Raw genomic sequence first — 24,796 nt, 5'->3', positions numbered from 1 at the left:
GATGTGGGAGGAGGAGGAGGAGGAAGAGGAGGAGGATGAAGAGGAGGGGGAGGAGGAGGAAGAGGAGAAGGAAGAATAGAAAGAGGAGGAGGAGGAGGAAGAAGAGGAGAGAGGAGGAGGAGGAGGAGAAGGAGAAATAGGAAGAGGAGGAAGAGGAGGAGGAGGAAGAGGAGAAAGGGGAGGAAGAGGAAGAAGAGGAGGACGAGGAGGAGGAGGAGGAAGAGGAGGAGGGTTGTGACGTAGCAGAGGGAGAAATTTGGCATGTTCCCTTTAAAAAAAAAGGGACAGCGGAGTCGAGGAGATGACTCAGTTGTGGAGAAGCACGCTGAGGAGACGGAGCTGAGACTTCATCAGGAGTTAGTGATGATGAGTTTGGAGGTTTTGTTCAGGATGAGGATCGTCTTGGTCGCGATGTCGATGCTGTGGCTCCATCAGGCGGCCTTTACTTCTGCTCAGGTGAGTACTCTAACCACATTTTGAATTCCTGTTACTGTCGTTTACTTCTCTCTGGGAACCTGCTGAGGAGCTTTTTGGAGTCACATTGGTTCTTTATATTTTCTAAAATGTTATAAACAGACATATTGTGTCATTACAATTCTTAAGTGGTGTGTGTTAGAGGCACAAGTTACCATCACATGTCAGGGATTGTGACGACCTTAACCTTTAAACGAAATCTGCAATTTACAGTGTTTGAATTTTGAATCGTTGCAATATTAGAAAAAGAGAAGTTCTAAATCTATTGCAAATAGATACAGTGTATGTTTACATTTATAAAATGCATAAAGTGTGTTTTATACCTTCATAAGGAGGGATGGTTCTGAAATTTTTCATATTCATTTTTTTTTAGTTTAGGGGGATTTTAAGATTTTAATTGAAACGTCCTCTTGGTTTCCTGCGATTGGTTTTAGAAGAAGATATACCTTAGTAATCCCACGAGTGGAAATTAAATTTTACACTTGGTAGTTCAACATAAAACACACACACACACACACACACACACACACACACACACACACACACACACACACACACACACACACACACACACACACAAACAGGATCCTTTGGACATGAACTGATGGAGAGATGTCAGAGTGAGGTGGCTGCAAACAGCGAGCGCTCCTACTTGTTGTTATCTGCCTTGCTCAGGGAAACCTCAACCTCTCAACTGGCACCTCTCCAGCTACCAGAACAATTTACAGATTTGGTCCGCACTGGGACTTAAACCGGTGACCCTTCAGTTCCCAACCCAAGTCCCCACAGACTGAGAGGTCTACGATTAAACTGAACACTGAACTTAATTTGTACTTAAATGAAAATGATTTCCTGCAGTCTTCAGCTGCTCGTTGTTATCCTGTGAGGTAATAAACACTTTGTGTAAGCGGATGTTTTTCATGTTTTTTTGCACTCTGACATGTTGAACTGAAGTTCACCCTCGCCCGTGTCTCTAACCTCAGAGAGACGCCTCTAAACCCGCAGCTTCATTATGTGGCACCAGCGTCTTGTTTGGTGTGTCATGTTTTAGCCGACGGTGTGAGGTCAGCAGCGGGCTCAGGTCCAATTCTCACTGGGGTGTCACTGCAGCGAGCCGGCGCTCTGAAAACCTCACCTCTATGTATAGACCTCACACCTGACACTCACTCAGACATCTTCTGCATGGCTGGACAAACAAGGAGAGAGGGGGTTAAAATATTCTCCTGCACAAAGACGCTGGATTCAATGGTTTCTTTGTGTTAGAGAAGCTTTAAAGGATTATCTTGTGTCAAATCTTCTCCACAGCAAATTGAGTTTAATCTCTCTCTTCTGTACAACCCTCAAAAAAAAAAGTCTGTGCAACACCCTGCAGGCGACCTTTATTATAGTATGCATGAGTATGGTTCAGATTTCAGTTGAAGAAGAAAAAGCAAAATGCTGAGTAAGTGAAAATCTGACTGATGCAGTTTGAGTTTTGAATGCAGAACTATTTGAATTATTTGATCTATTTGATCTGGACCGTGTGAGCCGTCCTACTCGAGGAGGCTCAGTGGGTTCACTGTGTGTCCTCTTACATGTCCCTCCTCGCTCCGTCCACAGGAGTGTCCCTCCACCCACGACCTGCTGAACTCTCTGCGTCAGGTGGAGAAAATGTTGGCGGTGCACGAGGCGTCGTACCAGCAGGGAATTCGCTCCCTGAAGAAGAAGATGAGCGCTCTGCACAACAGCACCATGGCCATCTTCAAGACCGGAGGTGACAAATGGCGGTTTATTATACAGGCGTAGAATGGTGGAGTTTATTTCCTTACCTGGCAACATCTTAGTGGCAGAAACGGAGAGGAAAGTCAGACTGCATAGTTGTAAAGAAATAAAGAAATGCTTCACCCCCTTTTGATGCAGTCAGAAGAAGCTAAATCTAGCTATCAGCTACTCTCAGATTAATCAGTGGAGAAGAAAAACTTTGATTTTTGGATTTTGGATTCTGGAGGGACGTGTAGCAAACACAGGTGTTCTGTAAAACAGCAAACAGACAGATTTAATTTCGTTAATCCCATTTCATATCGTTATCGCGATACAATGTTATCACAAATCGCAAAATTCTTCTCACATCGTGCAGGGCTAGAGTTCAAACAAGTTTGGGGGTTGCTCCAATAGATCGCCTCATCCTGCAGCCATGAAACAAGACGTTTTGGCTGCAGTGTAATCCATGGGACGGGGACGCCAGTAGCCCAGTGGTTAGTGGGCGTGCCCCATTTACAGAGACTACAGTCCTCCAAGCGGCAGCCTGGGTTTAGAATCCCACATGTGGCTCCTTTCCCCACTTACTCTCTCTCCCTGACCTCTGACTCTATCCACTGTCCTGTCTGTAAATAAAGGCCCAAAAAAATCCATGGGAAGATTTGGGGAATGTTTTTCTTGGGAATGTAACATAAAAAAGATGAAGGTATTCTCAGGGTCAGGGGGGTTTATTACTTTAATCTGAGACGTTAAAATGTGTTTCTCTGTGCACCCAGCCACATGTCCCAAACTGGAGCCCCCCCCTCACGGCCGGAGACTGGGCCGGGTGTTTGCCGTCGGGCACGAGGTTCACTTCCTGTGTAAACCCGGCTTTGAGCTGATTGGCCCACGGACCCGTGTGTGTTTGGACTCTCTGAGGTGGAGCGGCCAGCAGCCGATGTGCCGACGTGAGAGATGAGACCAAACCAGAACACAAACTGATCCTGGTTCAGTCCCGGCAGATTTCTAACATCATGTTTTTCTTCCTCACAGGCCTCAATGAAACCGGAAACTCCCTCGCCTCCTTCTCCCCCGCCGCTCCTTCCTCCTCCTTCCCGGGCTCGGCCGCTCTGTCAGCTCCCTCCTCTTCATCCTCTTTGTCATCTTCAGCTCCGTCTCTCTCCTCTTTGTCACCCACATCCTCCTACCCCTCCTCCTCGGTCCGGCCGTCTCACTGCACTCACTTCCTGGGCTCAACCCGATGCACCTGTGACGTGGGCTTCACCATCTCAGGCCGTGACAACAACATCTGCACAGGTGAGAAGTATTACTAATCAATCATAAATAAAGTTAAAGGGACAGTTTGTTTAGAAGTAAGGTTGTATGAGGTATCATTAGTAAGTGTGCTATACACTAAGGAGCCGGCTTACACAACCTACACTGAGGTTAATATATGTTCTGCTGCAGACAGGTTCATGAGATTCACAAACTTAAGCCACTCAAAAAAGTTCTACATCATACACAAATCACAGTTTTGGTTGCACTGCTTCACCTTGATACAAAATACTCTTTGCACTGTTTTCATCTTCACAACGCTCTTGTATTTCTAGCATGCAGTGAGAGTATCAGATCAGCTATGACATCTTCAGAAAAGGGAAGTTTGACTTCAGTGTGAGCTCGCCTTCCTGACTCAGAAGGCTAACATAAGCCTAGTTCACACCTGCACAAAACTCCAACTTCCAAAAAAGGAAGGAGCTGCATGTGTGAATGCTAACACCTGAGTTTTTCACTCAGACTTTATCCGGAGTTTCTCCTCCAGCCTCCTTGTATTTATTCTGCAGAAAGTCAGAGTGAGCTGATGTGAGAACGCAGCAGGATATAATCAGGAGAATTGGGAGCGAGTGGGAGGGGGTGGTGACGTTTATTCCCTGTGATCGCTGCACGACCATAGACTGTCTGCACGCCACCTCTACGATCTTCGTGCTCTAATGAACCTGCTGCATTATGTTTCCTGTTCTCCAGTATGTTCTACTCCACTCTTTAGTTCAGATTGAGATTGGACTCTGTTGCTTCATGTAGGGATGGCGCTGACTGTACTTCATACATCCCCACTTCAAAGAGTCCCTGAACTCCCCCTTTAACTACAATCTCTTCTCTGTGCTGGTTTCAGACATCGATGAGTGTCTTCTGTTCCCTCTGGGTCAGCCCGGCCGGCTCTGCATCCATCAGTGCGTCAACACTCCCGGAAGCTTCCACTGCTTCTGCCCCCCCGGATACAACCTCGCCAGAGACGGCCGCAGCTGCACAGGTCAGAGCTCATCTTCTCTGGTGAGGGGGAATATTTAGAGACGTGTCACTGACTCTCACCTCTGTCCGTCTCTCTTTGTGTTCAGACATGGACGAGTGTGAAAACCTGATGCACAACTGCACAGAAGAGCAGGCGTGTGTGAACACCTACGGAGGCTTCCAGTGTGTGTCTGTGGAGTGTCCTCTCATGAAAAACGCCACATACATCAAGACGTCTCCAATGTAAGAGTGCACCAACATCCTCGGTCTCAGACATTACAAAAAAACAGCGTAAAACAGCGTAAAACAGCGTAAAACAGCGTAAAACAGATTCTTCAGGGTACCTGAAAACAGACGTAACCTCTCACCTCAAACAGATTCTAAACAAACCTTAAAGTAGAGTATTAAGGGTACCTTAAAACAGACGTGTCCATGTTTCAGCAGGGAAAGAAACTGACTTTCTGACAGATTCAAAGTTTGACCTTTACATTTATTTAAGCACATATCAAAGGCGCATTAAAATATACCTTAAAACAGAAGAAAAACAAACACAATAAACAAACAAGTGGGGCTGTTAAAAGTGCCCATGTTTGACAACCTGCCATGGATTTTGCATGAAAAATTCCACTTAATTTATACAAGCAACGTTTTTGAACTGTTGTATGAGGCTACCTTCCTCTGCTAAAAAGAAACAAAAAAGATGTTTCTACAGAAAGCCAAAATAAATAAATATAAAAAAGGTTTAGTCTTTGTTCACTGGAGCACTTTCACTGTTTCATTAGTAGCATTTATTTCAGCTGAACACTTACAGTAGCCCGAAGTCATTGTAAGAAAGATAACCAGCTAGTGGCTAACTGACTCACTGCCTTATTCTGAGAGTGAGATAACAATGAAAGTGCAAACAAAGCAAGAAGGGGAGGAAATGAAAACTGTGCAGAGGAGACAAAGAAAAACCACAGTCCTTCTCACCTCCAGAGACAGACTCTCAGATTTTAAATGACAGGGACAGAGATGAGAGAGGAGAGAGAATAGAAAACAATGACTTTTACATCCATGTGTCCCACTTCCTCTCTCCACCCGACAGTTAGCGCCCCTCCTCTGCAGCAGCCGCGATCAGAGTCAGGCTGAGGTTTGGCTTCAGATGCCCGTGTAGGTTTTCTGGCTCCAGGAAGCAGCTGATGCTGATTCAGGGGCGTGAAGCTTGTTTATGAACATTTCTAGAGGTTTAATTTATTGCTGCAGCTGAATTATAATCGCATGTCTAAGAAGTGTATGGAAGAAAACGTCATGTAGTCCAAACTCAGCAGGGGAAAGGAAACTTGTTTTACCACATGCAGGGTTAAAGCTTTGGGCTCATGTGATTTAGGTGGGGTCACAGAAAGAACAATTATCATCAGCGTGCAGTGATATACTAGAGAAATAGAACAGAGTATCATCAGCGTGCAGTAACATAGTAAAGAAATAGATTGGAGTATCATCAGTGTACAGCGATATAGTAGAGAAATAGATCAGAGTATCATCAGCGTACAGTGATATAGTAGAGAAATAGATCTGAGTATCATCAGCGTACAGTGATATAGTAGAGAAGTAGATCTGAGTATCATCAGTGTACAGTGATATAGTAGAGAAATAGGTCTGAGTATAATCAGCATACAGTGATATAGAAGGGGAAAACGATCGGAGTATCATCAGCGTGCAGTAACATAGTAAAGAAATAGATTGGAGTATCATCAGTGTACAGCGATATAGTAGAGAAATAGATCAGAGTATCATCAGCGTACAGTGATATAGTAGAGAAATACTAGATCAGAGTATCATCAGAGTACAGTGATATAGTAGAGAAATAGATCAGAGTATCATCAGTGTACAGTGATATTGTAGAGAAAAAGATCGGAATATCATCAGCGTACAGTGATATAGTGGAGAAGTAGATTGGAGGATCATCAGTGTACAGTGATATAGTAGAGAAATAGGTCTGAGTATAATCAGCATACAGTGATATAGAATGGGAAAACGATCGGAGTATCAGCAGCGTACAGTGATATAGTAGAGAAACTAGAGCTGTGCATCTTCACTGGTCTTATGATTCGATTCAATTACGATTATCCAGTCAACGATTCGATTCGATATCGATGCATCACGATTCATCCTCAATTTTCTATATTACTGCACATGGCTACTTTTTCATAAACAGAGACAAACAGTCTTATAAATATGAACTCCTTTTGTATAATTTAAAAAGTGCTTCAGACAGCAATGTCATTATCAATATCTTTACATTGTATGCTAAAATTAATACATTATAGCGGTAGCCTACAGTATAGGTAATAAGTTTACGTTTTTGTGTGTTTAGTTTATTAGATGACAGTATTATGTTTTTAAGTCACTGTGTGTTCTCTTCTCAGGACGTTGTAGCCTTTAGCTGTGAGCTTTGTTCAGGGTTAGTTTTGTTTCTGTCCTTTTTATTTCAGAGTTGTGTTAAGTCGCTACTGCTGTAAACACCCCATTTCCTGATACGAGTGTTTCACAATAAAATCACTTCAACTACAGATAGGCCGGGGACTTTTATTGTTAAGAACTTGTCAGAAGTAGAATGTGTTTATCATCGAACGAACACAGCTTTTAGCGGGGGTGCACTTAGCGGTGATACTGTCGGGAGTCTACTGTGTTTACAGCTGCTCACTTTATCACGAGTCACCGCCACAGCCCCCTTCTTTTAGTTATCCTGGACTTAAGACAGCGAGGCATCAGTTTAAACACACCTTTAGCTGTAATGAAAATGCTAATCCGTGCTGCGGTTGGCTAAAGAGACACCGAGTCAAGCCGTTTCAGCCTGCAGCGGAACACTGTGGTCTGAGCGTGCAGGACCAACTGACTCTGCTCATAAAGTCAGCAAGCACAGGACCAGGACTCAATTAACATTGTTTTCTCTCACAAATCCCTCTGTTAGCCTACGTTACTTTCATAACACACCACCGTGTGTGTTTAGGAGAAACAAACTCACTCAACGCTACGCAAAACAACCTTATTTAGCGGTTGGCAGATGCTTTTTTCTAACCCTCGTCAGCATCAATTACGTCCTGTCCCTGCATCGATGTATTAATCTTCTAATCTGCATCGCGATGCATCGATTAAATTATTAATTTCAACAGCCCTAAGAGAAACAGATCGGAGTATCATCAGCTTACAGTGATATAGAAGGGGAAAACGATCAGAGTATCATCAGTGTACAGTGATATAGTAGAAAAATAGATCGGAATATCATCTTTGTACAGTGATATAGTTAAACCTGCCTCTTTCTTGGTTCATTGGAAACATCATCTTAATTTTAAGAACTCTACTGTGTACTGTCTATGTGCACAAAGGTTAGGGTGTAGTTTAAAATGCAGCCAAAAAAAATGGTTTCGTACCATGCAGTCTTAAGATAAACATAATGTGCACATCCGCTCACAGTGATTGTTATAGAGAATTACAGGTCATAAAATTTCATATTTAAGGAGGTGACAGAGATTTGTTCAGAGTCACTCTGGGATTTGATTTAGTTTGATGTATCCATTGTGTTCATGACAAAAACAAACAAGTATGGAGTCTCTGGAGAGCAACAGAGATTCACAGCTTGCAGAAAACAATCTATTCAAATCTAGAGGAGGGAGGATGAAAGACAAAAGAGGAGGGGGAAATATTCACTTAGACCACAACCACAAAACCTAACTACCAAGTGCAATTTGGATGAGTGTTTGTAAATCGGTGTTACCATGACATTCTTCAGAGCAGATCACTCTTAACACGCCTCACACCACAGGAACAACTGACGAGGATGATCTTTAGAACCATTAATAAATCAGGACTTGTCTTGCTTTGTTCGGGAGGGGAAATCAGGCCTTAAATCAGACACATTTAAAGGTACAGACACAGAAACAGCCTGTTCTGAGCAGGGCTGAAATAGAGGGGTTTATAGGCACGATCAAATACAGGATCAGAGACTTATTTAAACTGGTTGAATAGGAGGAGAATATGTGAACTTTATGGTTTATAGGGCAGACAGAAAGTGACTGAGCCTCAGCAAAGATGTCCATAAATGAAAGTAAATTTAATATGAACGCACCTTTTGTCTCCCCAGGCGCTGTGAGAGGAACCCGTGCATGCTGGGAGACAAAAGCTGCACCCAGGCTCCCAGCTCCATCTCCTTCCACTTCCTCTCAATAGTGTCCAACATGTCAGCCCCCCGCGTCCTCTTCAGGGTGTCGGCGGCTCGTGTGCTCGGGGACACATTGAGATTCGGCCTGGCAGGGGGTCGTGGACGGGGTCACTTCAGCGTGCAGCGCTCCGGACGGCAGACGGGCACCCTCCTCCTGGTGACGCCCATCAAAGGTCCGGCCACTGTGGAGGCCGAGGTGGAGATGAGCGAGCTGGAGCGAAACTCCTTGCTGGGACGCTACCTCACCAAGGTCACCCTGTTCGTGTCACCGTATGAGTTTTAGGGAGAGGACTGATGGCTGAGGGGTAAAAAGCTCCACAGGTCCACCATGGTCGTCCAATATATGACTCATTTATACCCCAGTAGACCTTAACATGAGTCCAGAACACATTTACAGGCCAACTGGAACATAAACTGTCCTATTAAAAGGTTTTAACTGTTTTTAAAATATATTCTTAGTATTTTTCTTAAAGAAGTAAGAAGTTGATCATTGTTAACACATCATAACCTCAGTCTTAGACTTTGAGCCTCTCAAAGGGTAGTGTAAAAATTACAACTGCTCTTTTTATATAGCAACTTTAAGTTAAGAATTTCCACAGCGCTTGAACACCAAATCACAAAATGGTTGCCTGAAGGACAAAACAAGTGGTTAAAGGTGTAAAGTACAATAAAAGCAATAAATATAAATGAATATGTAAAGGCAGTAAATGCTCGATATATGTTTAAGAACAGCCCGCGTTTGTACTGTTTGTGAGTGACGTCATGAATTTAGCAATTTAGCTTTTTTTTGTAGCCTAAAGAGACCATATTTGGAGCTGAGGAGGAGCAAGGGGGCTAACAGGCAGATTTCCCAGGATCCATGTGTGTAGTTCCCTGTCTCTGGTTGTTTTGCTCCGTCTGATGGCGCTCGTTTTAACCCAATGGTTACATTTATGAAGCCTGACCACAGAAAAAAATATAGGATTACACGGGAATAATAAGAACAACATGCAAACAACGGGCTACTTTGTCTTTCTGCTGTTGATTTGCTGTTGTTAATTTTGAGAACAGTGGGATATAAACAATTGAGAGTCTTTGGTTTTATTTTGAAATTGACTTGAGCACTCCGTGCGTTCCCTTGCCAGACTCGATCTGCTCTGTTCAGCTTGACACGTACTTGCAGTGGGCAGTGTTAGAGATAGACTCAGTGCATATTTGGAGCGCAGTGGCGCTTCTGGCAGGCCCTGGGGATTGTCTGCCCTTGCGTGGGCACACATGGATCCTGTGGAATCTGCCTGTAATAAGTCAGGTATCATGAGGGTACAAATATCTGCTAATTAGTGCTAAAATATAAATTAAACAATGTTAGAATTTGGCTGGTTGTAAAACGTTGAGCTTAGTCGTGCCCAGAAGTTAAAGGTCAGTGACTGAATTAGCTGAGGTGACACCTAGCAGACAGCTAGCAGTTCCCACCTGTAACTCAAAGAGGTCACGCCCCCTAATTCTGCATCAATTTGAACCCTAATATAAACATTCAGCCCATACAGTTGAAGAGAGAAATGAGCTCTAGAGAGCCAAAACTGTTTCTGTACCAGGCTGTAAACATGTTTTGTTTCTGCTGTAAAATTTTACATTTTAACATGGGGCTCTGTGGGGACTGACTCACTTATGAAGCCAGCCTCTAGTGGAAACTCGAGGAACTGTAGTTCTGGACTCCGGTGTAATTTTTTAAAATATATTTACGATAGTGGTGCCAAAAGATGAAATCTTAGTATTTTATCATTTACACCATTTCAGACTTTTTTTCTTTATCTATGAGGGCAAAATAACAAGATGTGATTTTTGTGTTTTGTTGTTTTTAAAAGTAAAAGTAAGTGTAAAATATTGGATAAAGAAGGTTGTAAGGCTGACTGAACTTAAGAGGAATATTTGATGTTTGTGTGTAAAGCTTGAGAGCTGAAGGCAGAACTGAATTAAAGTGAATTGAGTCTCAACAAATCCTTCCGGGGGCTACAGAGGGGTGTGAAACCACTGACAGTTGTTGGCTTCTTTTTTGGTGATTTATTTTGTAACTTACAACTTCTTGTCTTTGTATTTGTTGTGTGAAATATTTGATATTTTCAGTATAAGTTTTTAAAGGTCACATATTCTCCTCCTCTTCAACCAGTTTAAATAAGTCACAGAGCTCCTCAAAACATGTGTGTGAAGTTTCTTCTTCTAAATCCACTCTGATCCTGTATTTGATCATGTCTATAAACCCCTTTATTTCAGCCCTGCTCAGAACAGGCTGTTTCTGTGTCTGTACCTTTAAATGTAAATGAGCTGTGTCTGACCACACCCCCTGGCTTTCTCGCTCCATGTCCTATTGTTTACGGTGAGAAGGCAGACTCAAAGGGCAGAATAAACACCTTGCTGTGGGAGTGTCACCCACTTGGGGGAGGGCTTACTGCCCTTTGTGATGTCATGAAGGGAAATCTCCAAACGGCTTGTTTGAGCAAACATTTTCTGAAAAGTGGAGCAGGCTAAAGACAGAGAGGATGAACGCAGAAATGTTTACAGACCGATGCAGAGCTGGCTAAACACTGAAGCTTCAGTGTCCGCGACATGACAACCTGCATGAACAGCCACTCTAGAGAGGAGGGGGCGGGGGGAGACCGCGCTCTACAATGTTTCGAATTTGGACTGCAGTACCCATTTTACATATTGCTCCTTTAAGTAGCAATTTAGGAGGCAAATAAGAGCTCTGTGATTTGGCAGAATGGATTTGTCTTTTAATAGTTTAGATTTGAAACATTTGTCTTTGAGGCGTCTAGAAAATAGAAAATGTTTGTTTACAAAAAATGGATGCTGTTTTTTTATCATTATTCTGATATGAATGCATACAGACACACATAGTATTAGTATATTCTGTTTTTCTTTCTGTGAAAAGTGGAAGACTTTCAGTGATTCTGTTTCTGAACTTGTACTGCAGTGTTCTATTTCATTTCTTCAACACAAAGATTTTACCCCGGTCTGCTCTGCTCCAAGCTTTAAATCACCCAGGAGAAAACGTTTGTATGTTTTGAGACATTCGAGTCATAAACTGAAGAGAACGCAGCGAAGTCGAGGTGTTTTGGACTGAAGAATTTTACACACATCTGTCAGACGGCCTGAGGCCTCCAAAGAGCAGACAGAACACACACACACACATAGAGTATATACACGCACACAGACGTATAGCAATGTACATTTACACAGTATGTCTCACACACGTACAAGAGAGAAAACACACAGATGTATGTCTACATATAGATCTCACACACACACACACTCGGGTTTATACATTGGATTTATCAAAAGTCAGGAAGTACCAAGACACTTCAGGCAACATGCTCTGTTGAAATGAAGAGCTGGGACAACAGGATAGAAACCTTGCAGACTTTATTATTATTAACAAACTGTCCAATTTTCATCTGTACAGAACGACAACAAAAAGAAACCAAAAAAAGAAAAGTGGACAGAGGGAAGAAAAAAAAAAATCAGATGATCAGGAGCTCCGCGGATTCAGACACAAAACATTGTTTACAAAAACATCTTTAAATCAGCACAAACTTTAAAACAAGATGTTCAAGTCAGCATCGCTCGGGACGACGAGAACAGCGAGGAACCGAGCGGAGATCGCACAGCATCGGTGGGCGACACACACACACAAACAGATGCACTCATGATCTCAGTCTCACACACACACACACACACAGGCCCACGTGCTCCTCTGCTGGGGTGTTCTGTACAGCGGGATCCCTCGGTGGGACGGCGAGTAGGCACGCTTTGATGACGTCAGATGGAGAAAGAAAAATTAAAGGCATTTTCAACGAATCAGGACGTCTCATTTACAAGCAGGAGGGCAGTGCTCACCACAGCAAGCTTCCACAGTTAGAAAACAAAAAACTGCACGTACGTAGTTTACAGTATGTCATCACTCAGTATAGTACACATGTACACATGATCGAGCTGGGGGGGGCGGGGCCGGGAGAGGGGGGGGGGGCGCTCTTTTGTGTTCCAGGGCACACGAGAAGGCTTCTGGATTCACACAGAGAACATAAAGATCCCGATTCTCCGATTCACGGTACAACAGAAAACCTTGAGTGCAAACCTGCAGCCGAACAGAATCACCTCCGACCACAAACTAACCAGAGACCACAGGAAGCCAGAATCATCTCGACTTCTCCCATATCAGCCATGTTAAGTGCATCCACGCTGACAATAAGGCGAAATGCAGGACACTTCAAGTACAAAGACAATCTGAACATTTCTCGACCTCATCTTGATCGAGTAGCAGACGAGGCGGACTCTTCAACAGCACAAAAGGCCGCGTGATTTTCGCACACAAGTAGGTAACAGTGACAGCTCGCTGCGTTTTATAAAACCGAAATTCAAGTCAGAGAAGAATCGGGAAAGAGAAGGATGAAAAAGACGCGCGAAGTAGAAGACAGAAAAAAATGTTGCAAACGTCTTTTTCTGGATTTGCAAACCCCAGATCAGCGAGCCCTCCGTGTGTGTTTCAGTTAATACAGACACACACACCTAGTTACACACAGTGGAGAAAACATTTCCTCCATTTCATACGACAGTTGCGTACGAGAGGAATGAATCTGTAGTAGTCGGCCTGCAACTTTTTGATCATTGAAAATGAGAAACGATCCAATTGTGGCATCAGAACGGGTATGGATATCGATTTTAAAAAGCATCGTATCTGAGTTTAACATTCTGGTGTCGTGACAACCCAACCTCTTTGCCGGATCCATCTGACATATTACAAACAAAAATCGCATGTTTTTTTGAACAGGGTTTGGATGGACCGTCTTCTGCTGGATGTCAGGAGAATCTCAAAACTCATCCAACAGAGCTTTAAATAAATCTTAGCTGGAGTTAAAAATGGTCGCCTGGTGTGAATGTGTTACATTTACATGAACTAGCATCGTTACGTTTGCTTTGTATCCGTGTGTACAAAATGTTGGCTTCACTTTTGGTCTGAAAACCCCGAGAGGCATCCACATCCATGCATAAAAAAAAAAAACATCATTTAGCTTCTGAAGCAGGTTGATGCCCGGAGGACGCCAAACTTCCTCCACATGCATCCTCCCCCATACCCCCCCCCCCCCCCCCCCCCCCCCCATTTCTAATCCTCCTGCAGGAAGGAGGGACGCTGGATCGCTCGCTGAAGAAAAAAAGGCAACCAGAGAACATTCAAATCATAGAAAAAAAAAACTTTGACCATTAGTAAACAAATAAATAAGGCTATGACAAAACAATATATATATATTTATAGATATAAAAAAAAATTAATGAAAAATGTGCAATGATTCCAGTATCATCTTTACACAAAAATGTTCACATCTCTATAATAATCTAGAATCTTTTCATTTCTTTTATTTGTCTCTCTCTCTCTCTCTCCTGCATTGTTTTGAGCTTTAAAGTACCAACCAGCGCGTAAACAGCCCCTCTAGAAAAGTAGACGGTGTGATGGAAACATCGTAAGGTGTGATATCCAACAACGTGATGCGTTTATGGCACAGGTTGGGCTGGGAAAAAAGAAAAAAGATAATCAGACTGCATAAAAGGAGATTTGCCGTGTGAAAAGTTAATCAAATCATTCCTGACGTGGGAGGAGCTTGAAGCGAGCTGCAGTGGAGTGTTTTGGGTTTTGTGATGCGGAGGGCTGGCTGGTTGGCACCGCCTGCCTGGCAGTCCCATGGCGATAAAATCAAACGAACACACATCAGCCAAAAAAAAAAAAAAAAAAAATTCCAGAGTCAAACGAACCCTCAAAAACCATTTAAGCAGGAGCACAAACGAGAACAATATGACCGTAGAAAGACAATTTAGATCACACACACACTCGCTTTTTCTCGCACTCTCACACACTTGCTCGCTCACAAACACTCGCTCTGTAGTCACGCAAATATGGAGTCATTAAACAGCTCTATACATGAGCATTTCCCATCCCAATTTCTACACATTTACACTTTAAACGGTTGAATTTGCCTCCCTCTCCTCCCCCCTTTATTTATCTGTCACCCCCAAAACCATACACCCCCCGCCACCCCTCCCCCTCCCCCTCCTCCCGACAGGAGAACAAACAGAAGAGGAAACATACTGCATCTGCACTGATGAGTGAGTGTGCTGTTAAACTGCAGGAGGACTGTTCAGGAAGAGAGGAAATAAAAAAAGAAGAAAAGTGGGTGGGGCTTATAGACAGGAAGAGCAGATGAGTCGCTGATAAAGCCCACCTCCTCCTGCAGGATTGTGGGTAATGTCATTCCGGCGATTGCAGAAAAAAAAGAGCCCAGGGTGGGAGTGTTTTGACGAGGAGGGGGGGAGGTTTTCTTGTTTTTTTTTTTCAGCTGTGGTTGTTTCTCCCATGGGCGTGTCCTGACCCCGGAGTGGGCGGGGTCTACCTGTCCTTCAGCTCCTGAGTGACGCGTTTGGTGATTCTGCCGCAGAGGAGCCCCATCAGGAAGAGCACCGCCACGCCCGCACCAATCACAGTCAGGATGTAGTTCTTGGATGGTGATGTCATCACCTGCATGGCGAGGTCTGAGAAACCCTCAGCGGGAGCCACCTGACAGGAGGTGGAGACAGGAGAGTGTGAGACCACGGGTGACGGTGCTGCTCTGCTACATGCAGCTCAGCTCATAAGTATTCAAATAAACTAAACAGACTAGAGCTTGTATCGTTCTTTTCTAGTCTTCTGATTACTCAAACACTTTTAGGGGCGTCTGACACGCTGACCACGAAGCAGCGGGAGCAACTTGGGGTTTAGTGTCTCGCCCAAGGACACATCAGATATGGCTGCAGGAGCTGGGGATCGAACCCTCGACCTTCAGGTTGAGAGACCACTGACTCTACCAACTGAGCTTGTTAACCTAATTTAAAAATATGTATATATTTTTTTTAATGTTTGATTTCAGGGAGCTTGTGTCATAAACCGTTCATTAAAGAAACTGTGCACGCTTTCATGACATCATCGAAAAGCTTAAAGGAAGACCAGTAAATAATGACAGGACAAAGGACCAGATGGAGGAAGAAGTTTATAAATGTCATTCATCCTAAAAATCAGTTGATAATGTGCAGCCAACCCTACAGAATGGGAGGAAACTTGTCTGCTACATGCCTGTGTGTGTGTGTGTGTGTGTGTGTGTGTGTGTGTGTGTGTGTGTCACATCCCCTGCGTGTGTTTTCACAGTGTTCAGAGGGTTTTTCTCTGACAGGTGAGGACACTGCGGTCAGTGTACCTTGGCAGCGTAGCTCCACATGTCAATGCGATCCTGAAGTCTCTTCTTGCACTCGGGCTGCAGACGAACACGTTTGTCCTGCAGCGCCTCCATCAGACACGACATCTCTGAGGAAACAACACAACACGTCAACTTGTTTTCAGGGGTTTGTGTAAAGAAGCCTCCGCCACCACTGCTGCTGCCTGGACGCCACATTTTCTACAACTTATATCATAACGTCAGAAACAAACACACAAAGAGGAAAGACTTATCTTTCAGCTGCAGGAGAATCAAGGCGCTAACTAAAATTTTCTTATTTATTCTCTGTATAAAAGGAATAATGTGCCACATTAAACACATGAAACCCCAACCTATCCTCTATCCTCTCTAACCATCTAGAGGTACTCACGGCGCCCCCTGCCAGGTGGGATGGCTGCACACTGATGTTTGATGTCCAGAGCGCAGGCCGTGTGGAGGACAGGGTCGACGAAGATGTCCGCTTTACTCTCCTTCAACATGTTCAACACCTCCTACAGGAGGAGGACAAGGAGGAGGAGGAGGAGGAGGAGGAGGAGGAGGGGGACAAGGAGGAAGAGGAGGAGGAGGAGGAAGAGGACGAGGGGAGGACGAGGAGGGAGAGGAGGAGGAGGAGGAAGAGGAAGAAGAGAAGGAGGAGGAGAAGGAAGAGGAGGACGAGCAGGAGGATGAGGATGAGGAGGGAGAGGAGGAGGACGAGGAGGAGGAGGGGGAAAGAGGAGGAGGAGGAGGGGGAAGGAGGAGGAGGGGGAGGGGGAAGAAAAGGATGAAATATTTAAAGGTTGGAGAGAGGAGTAGGAAAAGAAGGATGAGGCAGAGAAAGATATTTAATACTTTGATGCCAGAAAAAATTTAACGAGATCGGTGTTAAAAAACTGAAATTCTTTAAAATATGAGTAGTTGTCTTCTCATGCCAGTGGAGAAAAATGAAAATAAAGTAGCTTCTGTGCAGATGTTACATCACAAAGCTGGGATTTACTTTCCCCCTCGTTGGTCACTGAAGGCAGCGGTGAGTTTATTTACCTTCTTGCATCCTTCCTGTTTGATCTTCAGCAGGTTCACCTTCAGACACTCCTCCACCTGCCCCGTCTGCTCCTGAGCTGCCGCCTCCTCGGGACACAGCGTGGAAATCTGAACACGCACACAAACACACACAAACACACACAAACACACACAAACACACACAAACACACGGAGAGAGTCAGAAACCAGGGAGTGACATGCCGATAGGAGGTCAGAATCGTACCTTGGCTGTCGGCTTTGAGGACTGTAGCCTACATGGGCATGCAAACTAACCGACTCACCACCAGGCTACCTCTTTGATTTATTTTCTCGAAACTATGCCAGTGACATCATTTTATTCCCTTTGTGCACACATTATTCAATCTTGAAAGTTTAAAGGACTGCGGTGGAAATAATTTGTTTTTGTCCGGATGTTTTTTCATGTAAACTTCTGACACACAAATTAAAGAATTCAACAAACTGAACTCCTCGGCTTGATTTGATCTTTGTTCTGAAAACTCGCCGATATGTTGGGATATTTAAACCTCAGTGACCTTAACTGGATAATATTTTACTTGTCATGCTCTTTAATGATCGTTGCATTAATCTAACTATCTTCTGATGTCTGAACAAATTAATTTAAGAACAGACAGCACTTTTAATCTTTACATGACTCCCTTTTAAATATATTCTTAAATCAAAAAAGATTTAATCTGATGAATTTAAGATCTAAAACTAAAACCATTGTTTCCAAAAAAAGGAAGGAGTCTAAAGATGATGTGAGAGAGTTTAAACATGATCATTATCTTCTCTATTTGTAGACTAAAAGTTAAAAATATAAAACTTTACGCTGCTTTTCACCTGAACTACCAATGAAAGCTGCAGTTTGTTCCCCTCATCAGTCAATAAAACAGTTAACTATCGCCCCCTGCTAGCAAGAAGGACACACTGCAATTCAAGTGAAAAGATTTCAGTTCCTCACAGTCCTTTATCCAAAACCTTTAAACCCAGTCGTCTTACTTCTTGAATTATAACCTCTGTATCTTCCTTATTTGCGGTATATTTTCTGCAGTACGTATGAAGCTGTATGTGCGTAAGAGAGCAGAAAGGTGTGCACCTCTTGAGTGCAGTGCAGCTGCAGCTGAGGGTCCAGTCTGTAGTCGAGTGCTGACTCCTGCAGGATGACCCGGATCTGGTCCTCACAGTCTGGAGACAAACGCTGTCACAACACAAACAAATAAAAGGCCTGAATATTGACTTCAAAAACTTTCCACACTCAAGGTTCTTCATCAGAGGCCGACTGACTGCGAGGCATCAGACGGATGAAGTAGCTCGTCATTTAATGAGCCACCCTTTAAATAAAACCTGTATTCATCAATCAATCAATCTTTATTTGTATAGCGTAAACTCATAACAAGTGTTATCTCGAGACACTTTACCTGCCTCACAAAAAGCAGGTAAAAAGACCTTACTTATTGCTATATTACAAAGACCCGGCCTATCCATCATGAGCACTTTAGCAAAGCAGCAAAAGTTACAGTGGTAAGACAAAACTGCCTTATTAAAAGGCAGAAATATTCGGCCAGATTCCCGGCTCACCAAGAGGGGGATTTTTCTGCAAATAATATGTAACGCTATAAAGTTATACACAGTGTGAGCTTTACAGTGTAGCTGCTCTGTGTGTGTGTCGCTAACCTGGTCGGCATATTTCAGTTTCAGGCAGGAGATGACCTGACCCTCCAGCTCGCTGTCCGCCGTCGCCTTGTTCAGGATCGGCTGACAGAACTTGGGGATGTCGGCTTTACACGCCTTCCTGAGGACCGGGTTCAGCCTGTAGTCTGGACACGCACGCACACACACACTAAAGCAGGTATACTTGTAGCAGTGATGTCATATTTATATTTTTTGCATGTGTGTCTGTGCGTTACTGTCTGTGTGTGAGTCTGAGTGTGTGTGTGTGTGTGTGTGTGTGTGTGTGTGTGTGTGTCTGTGCGTGTTTGTCTGTGTGTGTCTCTGTGTGTGTGTCTGTTAGTGTGTGTGTGTGTGTGTGTGTGTGTGTGTGTGTGTGTGTGTGTGTGTGTGTGTGTGTGTGTGTGTGTGTGTGTGTGTGTGTGTGTGTGTGTACCTGTGTTCTGGGTGATCTGTCTCTTGGTGATCGTCTGTTTACATTTGGGGTCCATCAGCTCGCTGTTCTTGTTCTGTTTCAGACACTGAAGGACATTCTTTCCCTCCGACTCCGTGCAGAAACGCTGAAACGAACACACATCAAACGACGTCATAGACCGGAACAAGTGGTCTAACTCGTGTCGGCAAAATGTCACAACTTGGAGACTTTTTATGACGCTGTTTTGTCACCATTAAGATCAATCTGATCTGGTTTTATTGGCCTACCCTGATCATGTGCTTGCAGACTCTCATCAGCTGGTAGTCCAGCTCAGGATCGACCATCTCCGTCTCCTGCAGCTTAAAGATCCGCTGGTGGCAGCGCTGAGTCAGCTGAAGTTTGTTCTCCTTCAGACACTCGATTACCTGCAGAGAAAGTGAGGATGAGAGTTGATCATGAAATGCACGAGACGATCACCGCCTCTTCTTAAACCTCAAAGTATTTCTCAGATCACACAGACTTGATTAACAAACGTGTTGCAGCTTTGACTAGTGAAGGATTGATTGTGGAGCTGCTGACCTGTGCGTTTCCAAAGGCGATGTTCTGACACAGTCTGGTGATGTCCTGCTTGCAGGAGTCGTACAGCTCGGGCTCCAGGCGGATATCCTCAGACTGCAGACATTCAGGAAGGATTTAGTGGATTTAGAGAAAACTCGCCTGCACGGAAACTTCTGATCCGTGCCGGCGAGGAATAAGAAACTCAGAGCGACTGGAGACAGATAACAACCATCAGAGCTCAGATAAGAAGAGTAGAAGCTTTAGAAACCATCTGTTTGCTGTTTCTGAAGATTTACAATGTTTGAGTTATTCTGCGGTTTGAAAAACAACACATCAAATCCGCTGACTTCTTGTAAACACCCAGACATAAACAGAATGTTTTCTGATCTTGTAGCTTCGTGTCACAGCGTACCATCTCCACCTCCTCCACCCGCAGCTGTTTGCGACACTTGACGGACACGCGCTGCTCCTTGGCGTCCTGCAGGGTGTCGTTCCTCACCGTGGTGCTGAGGCAGATCACCACGTCGACCCTGAGCGACAGAAAGACGATGAGGAGTTAAATACGCTGCGATAAGACAAGGACATGAAACAGAAATGTGGTTTCTTTGTTACTGTACGATCATTGAATAAATTCAGCGACAACATTCTGCCTCCTGAGCCTCTAGAACGGCAATCACCCATTGGACGGTTTCCGTCAGAGTGTCCTGCTCGCTCTTCTGTCTTGTTATAAAAGGCGCTGCTATCATCATCATATGTGACACAGGTAATCGATCACTCTGTAATCTCTGACTATGTTTACATGTCGCTTACTTCTTCTTGATGTTGGGACACAGTTTGAGGACGTCCTCCTTACACGCCGTCTTGAACTTGTAGGAGAAACGGAAATCCTTGATCTGAATCTGTGGACAGAAAGACGGACGGGAACACAGAGCAGCTGGTTAGTGTGCGTTTATTACAGAGGATCGCTAACCACTTCCTGTTTCTGTGCTTAATTTCATGTCCTAACCGCACATCTACCCAAAGCTACTTACTGTATTTCAAAATAAAAGCACACAACAAGATTTTTTCTCATTGTCCACTGCCCAGCTCTTACATTGCACCTTTTGTACATTTTGTGTTTTATATCATTTTTTTATATTTTACATTTTTAACATTTTCTATTTTATATATTGTAATAGCTTCTTATACTGTATTATTTAATTTGTTGCTAGTTCTGCTTTATTTCCTTGTTAATTGTTTAGCACCAATACACCAAGTCAAATTCCTTGCATGTGTAAATGTACTTGGCAATAAAAACCCGATTCTGATTCTGAAGTATCGATTCTCAGCTTAAGACAGTACACAAATTTCAAAATAAAAGCCTAACAACTTATATTTTTAAACTGATTAAAATGTGATGAATCAGGTTAAAATTGAATGAAAAGTTTGACAGCCCTAATATTTAAGAATTTCTCACTAGAGATAAAAACCATTCACACGCTCTTATTTTGTAAATCACTGGAACACTAAATTGATTAGTTGCAACCATTCCAAAAAATCACCCACTATTTTGATAATCCAATAATCATTCTGAGTGTAGAAAACGAGTCAGTTTCCAACTTCATAAAGAGGTCACTTCCTGTTTCTCTTCTTCATGACGTTAAACTGAACATTTTTGGAGAGTGGACACGATGACACGTTTAAGTGTGACATCATTAAAAACACTGTTCCACATTTTCCACCACTTCCTGAAGTGTTGGAGACCAAGCTACCAAATCCATTAATGAAAGATGAAAACCATCGTGTCCTGCTTCCATAGCCAGTAACCCTGGTCAGTTAAAAACAAACATGTGTCTGTTTGCTCACCAGCTGGAAGTGCGTCACTCCCACCGCACACTTCTCGTTCATCTCCTTCTGATGTTTGTTCTGAACCAAACACTCCATCAGATCCCCGGTGTCGATCTGATTATCAGCCAACTCCTGAAAAACACAAGACGAGAAAGAGAGAGAAAGACAGAGAGACAGAGAGACAGAGAGAGAGAGAGAGACACACACAGAGAGGAGAGAGAGACGGAGAGAGAGAAAAGGGTTAAAAAACATAGAGCTTTTTAATAATTGAAAACAACATCCTGTGTGTCTGTTTTTGATCCATTATTTTTAACAATGGACATCAAATGACAAGAAAAGTTGGATAAACCTCCAACTCGTCTTCCACACAACATTTCTGCTTCTCATAGACTGTCTTAACAGTCCTAACACAAAAGTGGTGCATTAACAATATCCTCATCATGATTAAAATGTTGAGCTTTCACTCGTATCAAGTGTTGTGATTTTGAATCAACAACACAAAGCACCATACTTCAGTTTGTCCACTAGATGTCAAACTGTTAGCAAGAGGAAACTTAAATCCAGTGAGCGGCAGAGAAGTAAATATTTAACGGCTGCAGTGTGGACAGCGAGCATGCAAACATGCGGGATGCGACGTCACATCGGACGTTTGCGTGTTTCTTTTTGAAATTTCATTCTTTGATGACATTTTTTAAGAGCAGCAGACATGTTGAGAAATGTTTAAAAAAGTATTCTGTTACTCGAGCTCAAACTGGATGAGATAGTCTGGGTGTGGACTTACGTGGCAGTGGGCCTGGATGATGGGGTCACAGGCTCTCATCAGCAGCGCCTCAATCTGAATATCCTGAACAAGGAACAAACAGAGGACAAAGAATTCAGTCAGTTCTTCTAAAACCTGCTAAGATCACCATCGGGAGCAGACAACACATTGGTTAGAAACGTTGAAACTCTCAGGAATTGGCTGGATGTAAAACACCAAGAGAAACAAGTTAAGAGTGTTGCATTATGGGTAGCATCAGCAGCAGGTGTGGAGTTACCTCTGACTCCATCTCCGTCAGGTTCCCCACCACGTCTCTGCAGTCGGACACCAGATCCTCCAGGTGATCCTGCAGACACTCCAGCTCCTGGCCGGCCTCTGTCTTCTCGCTGCACCACTTCCCCAGGTCAGTCATGCAGCGCTTCTGCAGCTCAGGGTCCAGCTTCACGTCCAGCGCCCTCTGGTGGAGAATCCGCTGCACCTCCACCTTACAGTCCCTGGAGAGCTGCACAGGAGACGCCATGGCAGGTTAGAGAAAAGTAGAATATCTCACTTTGACTTTTAATGTTTCAAAACAATCCTTTAAGTGATACTCCAACTTTAACCGATTCTGTCCCGAAGAATCTGACTTTAAAGGCTGATTAAAATATATAAAGGCTAACATGCTGGCCAGAGTAGAAGATGGGGCTGTATCTTAAAAGTGAACATAGCCAAAGGATCTTAGGATGCACTCACACAAGGCAAAGTTGTCCTGTACCGTGCAGCATCATTCAGAACAACATCTCAACACAACGCAGGAGTCCACCGGTTTACATCAGTGTTTCCCCTACCATTATATTAGGGGGGCGGCCGCAAGCAAAAATTTAAATCAAAATATCTATACATTAGGGATACGCCATGCTAATCAAGCTAACTCTGAAACTTACAATAACAATATGTCTGTGGAGCATCGCTTTAAGGACAGAGAACACACATAGATTCTGATTTTAAAGAAACTTAAATTTGATCCACAAACAAAAATGTTTTTCATTATTCACATCGATTCATCACATTGAAGCTCAGCGGCTCATTTCACTCCAACAATTACTCTTTAAATCATCTCCCCACATGCATCAATACCAGATTGAAATTAAAGGAACACAATCACTGACTCCCTCAGACCACCAGTCACAGTGACAGGCGTGTTGAGTTCCCTGTGATTTATAGTGATCATCATTGGTTCAGCAGCAGGACGTACTCACAGTCACTCCCTTGGTTTCTGCTTCAGATGCTCCATCGGGGAGCTACGACGATATTCTCTGGTCAGTGACAACGTTTACAGGCTTTCTACATTAGTCATCACATCTTCAGCTATCGTCATATTGTGGCTGTGCTGTATTGTGCTGCTTTCAGTTTGTTTGGTGGACATGAAATCACTTCCAGATGACTGCTTTATTACTGCTCAGTCGACATTTTAGTCCCCAGTAGTTATGAGTTAAAGGTCACATATTCTCCTCCTCTTCAATCAGTATAAATAAGTCTCAGAGCTCCTCACAACATGTGTGTGAAGTTTCTTGTTCTAAATCCACTCTGATCCTGTATTTGATCATGCCTATAAACCCCTCTATTTCAGCCCTGCTCAGAACAGGCTGTTTTTGTGTCTGTACCTTTAAATGTAAATGAGCTGTGTCTGACCACGCCCCCTCTCTGGAAGGGCTTGGGTGTCACTGGCTTTCCAGCTCCATGTCCTATTGTTTACGTTGAGAAGGCAGACTCAGAGGGCAGAACAAACACCTAGCTGTGGGAGTGTCACCCACCTGGGGGAGGGGTTACTGCCTTTTGTGATGTCATGAAGGGAAATCTCCATACGGCCTGTTTGAGCACACATTTTCTGAAAAGTGGAGCAGGCTAAATACGCAGAGGATGGACTTTTCTCGTCATTGGGGGGTTTGTAGACAGACTAGAGACACATATTAGTGTATAATGGATTTTGTATAATATGTGACCTTTAAGAAAAAAACAGAATACAGCCGTGACTGTATATTGACTGGAGACTTTAGCACATCTTTAAAAAAACAATGATTTGACTGGTGTGTCAGGACTTCTGCAATGATCAGGTTTCTCACAATGGCCCTCACTTATCAACGTACGTACGGCAGAAAAATGGGTGTACGCTCATTTCCACGCAAAGTTCGGCACTTATCAATTTGGACGTGAGCGGAGGGTACGCTCAAATCCCACGCCAGGTCTCAGCTCGTGTACGCACGTTTTCAACTCAGTGTGGACTTGCGCTGCAGCGAATCTGCTTGCTAAGAAAGGCAAATAGAGGTTCACAGATTTACTGTCAGGTAAGATATCTAAAATGTATTTTATATCACGCTCCACCTCTAACGATCTCTGTAGACTACATTGCTTTTTAAATAATGTTGAGCATCACGAGCTGTCAGGTGATTTCTTTAGTTGTGTGTTATATTTGATGATTTAATGTTTGTTTAATCGATTTACTTTAAAGATTAAGTAAAGTAAAGTAAAGTAGAGGCTGCTTTCGGTAATTAGGCTTACATGTTACACGTTCATGCACACAGGAATATCGCTGCAGAAAATACTGAGACAAATTAAAACAGAAA

The 24,796-nt window shown here is 43.5% G+C and overlaps 2 protein-coding genes across 3 annotated transcripts in view; one reads left to right on the top strand and one right to left on the bottom strand.

Annotated features, from left to right (window-relative positions):
* The first annotated feature begins 277 nt into the window (after positions 1-277).
* si:dkey-234i14.3 (fibulin-7-like) lies at positions 278-10,685 on the top strand. The gene is made up of 7 exons (XM_020635004.2): positions 278-456; positions 2,074-2,227; positions 2,988-3,158; positions 3,244-3,507; positions 4,361-4,498; positions 4,584-4,719; positions 8,597-10,685. The coding sequence occupies exons 1-7, from the start codon at positions 364-366 to the stop codon at positions 8,955-8,957; spliced, it is 1,317 nt and encodes a 438-aa protein (XP_020490660.1). The 5' UTR covers positions 278-363; the 3' UTR covers positions 8,958-10,685.
* Positions 10,686-12,056: 1,371 nt separating this feature from the next.
* glg1a (golgi glycoprotein 1a) overlaps positions 12,057-24,796 on the bottom strand; it is a 37,058-nt gene continuing 24,318 nt past the window's right edge. The window contains exons 12-26 of one of the 2 annotated variants that reach the window (XM_065956813.1): positions 23,432-23,473; positions 22,471-22,695; positions 22,215-22,277; positions 21,452-21,565; positions 20,417-20,505; positions 20,019-20,136; positions 19,628-19,720; positions 19,336-19,473; positions 19,070-19,193; positions 18,640-18,782; positions 18,062-18,163; positions 16,966-17,073; positions 16,316-16,436; positions 15,928-16,034; positions 12,057-15,254 (exon numbers count right to left, since the gene is read on the bottom strand). In XM_065956813.1, the coding sequence (XP_065812885.1) occupies positions 15,087-15,254; positions 15,928-16,034; positions 16,316-16,436; positions 16,966-17,073; positions 18,062-18,163; positions 18,640-18,782; positions 19,070-19,193; positions 19,336-19,473; positions 19,628-19,720; positions 20,019-20,136; positions 20,417-20,505; positions 21,452-21,565; positions 22,215-22,277; positions 22,471-22,695; positions 23,432-23,473 (1,755 nt within the window). In that variant the 3' untranslated portion in view covers positions 12,057-15,086. The remainder of the gene's footprint in view (positions 15,255-15,927; positions 16,035-16,315; positions 16,437-16,965; positions 17,074-18,061; positions 18,164-18,639; positions 18,783-19,069; positions 19,194-19,335; positions 19,474-19,627; positions 19,721-20,018; positions 20,137-20,416; positions 20,506-21,451; positions 21,566-22,214; positions 22,278-22,470; positions 22,696-23,431; positions 23,474-24,796) is intronic. The other variant, XM_065956814.1, reaches the window with a different exon arrangement.

Source organism: Labrus bergylta, chromosome 7, assembly GCF_963930695.1.
Source record: "Labrus bergylta chromosome 7, fLabBer1.1, whole genome shotgun sequence".
Classification (NCBI taxonomy): domain Eukaryota; kingdom Metazoa; phylum Chordata; class Actinopteri; order Labriformes; family Labridae; genus Labrus; species Labrus bergylta.
The sequence above is the reverse complement of the archived record's forward strand: the minus strand, read 5'-3'. Positions and strand labels throughout refer to the sequence as shown.

Coding starts and splice junctions, on each gene's coding strand:
- si:dkey-234i14.3 (XM_020635004.2), top strand. CDS start 364: ATGATGAGTTTGGAGGTTTTGTTCAGGATGAGGATCGTCTTGGTCGCG. Junction 3,159..3,243: donor CCAGCAGCCGATGTGCCGAC/GTGAGAGATGAG, acceptor TCTTCCTCACAG/GCCTCAATGAAACCGGAAAC. Junction 4,720..8,596: donor TACATCAAGACGTCTCCAAT/GTAAGAGTGCAC, acceptor TTGTCTCCCCAG/GCGCTGTGAGAGGAACCCGT.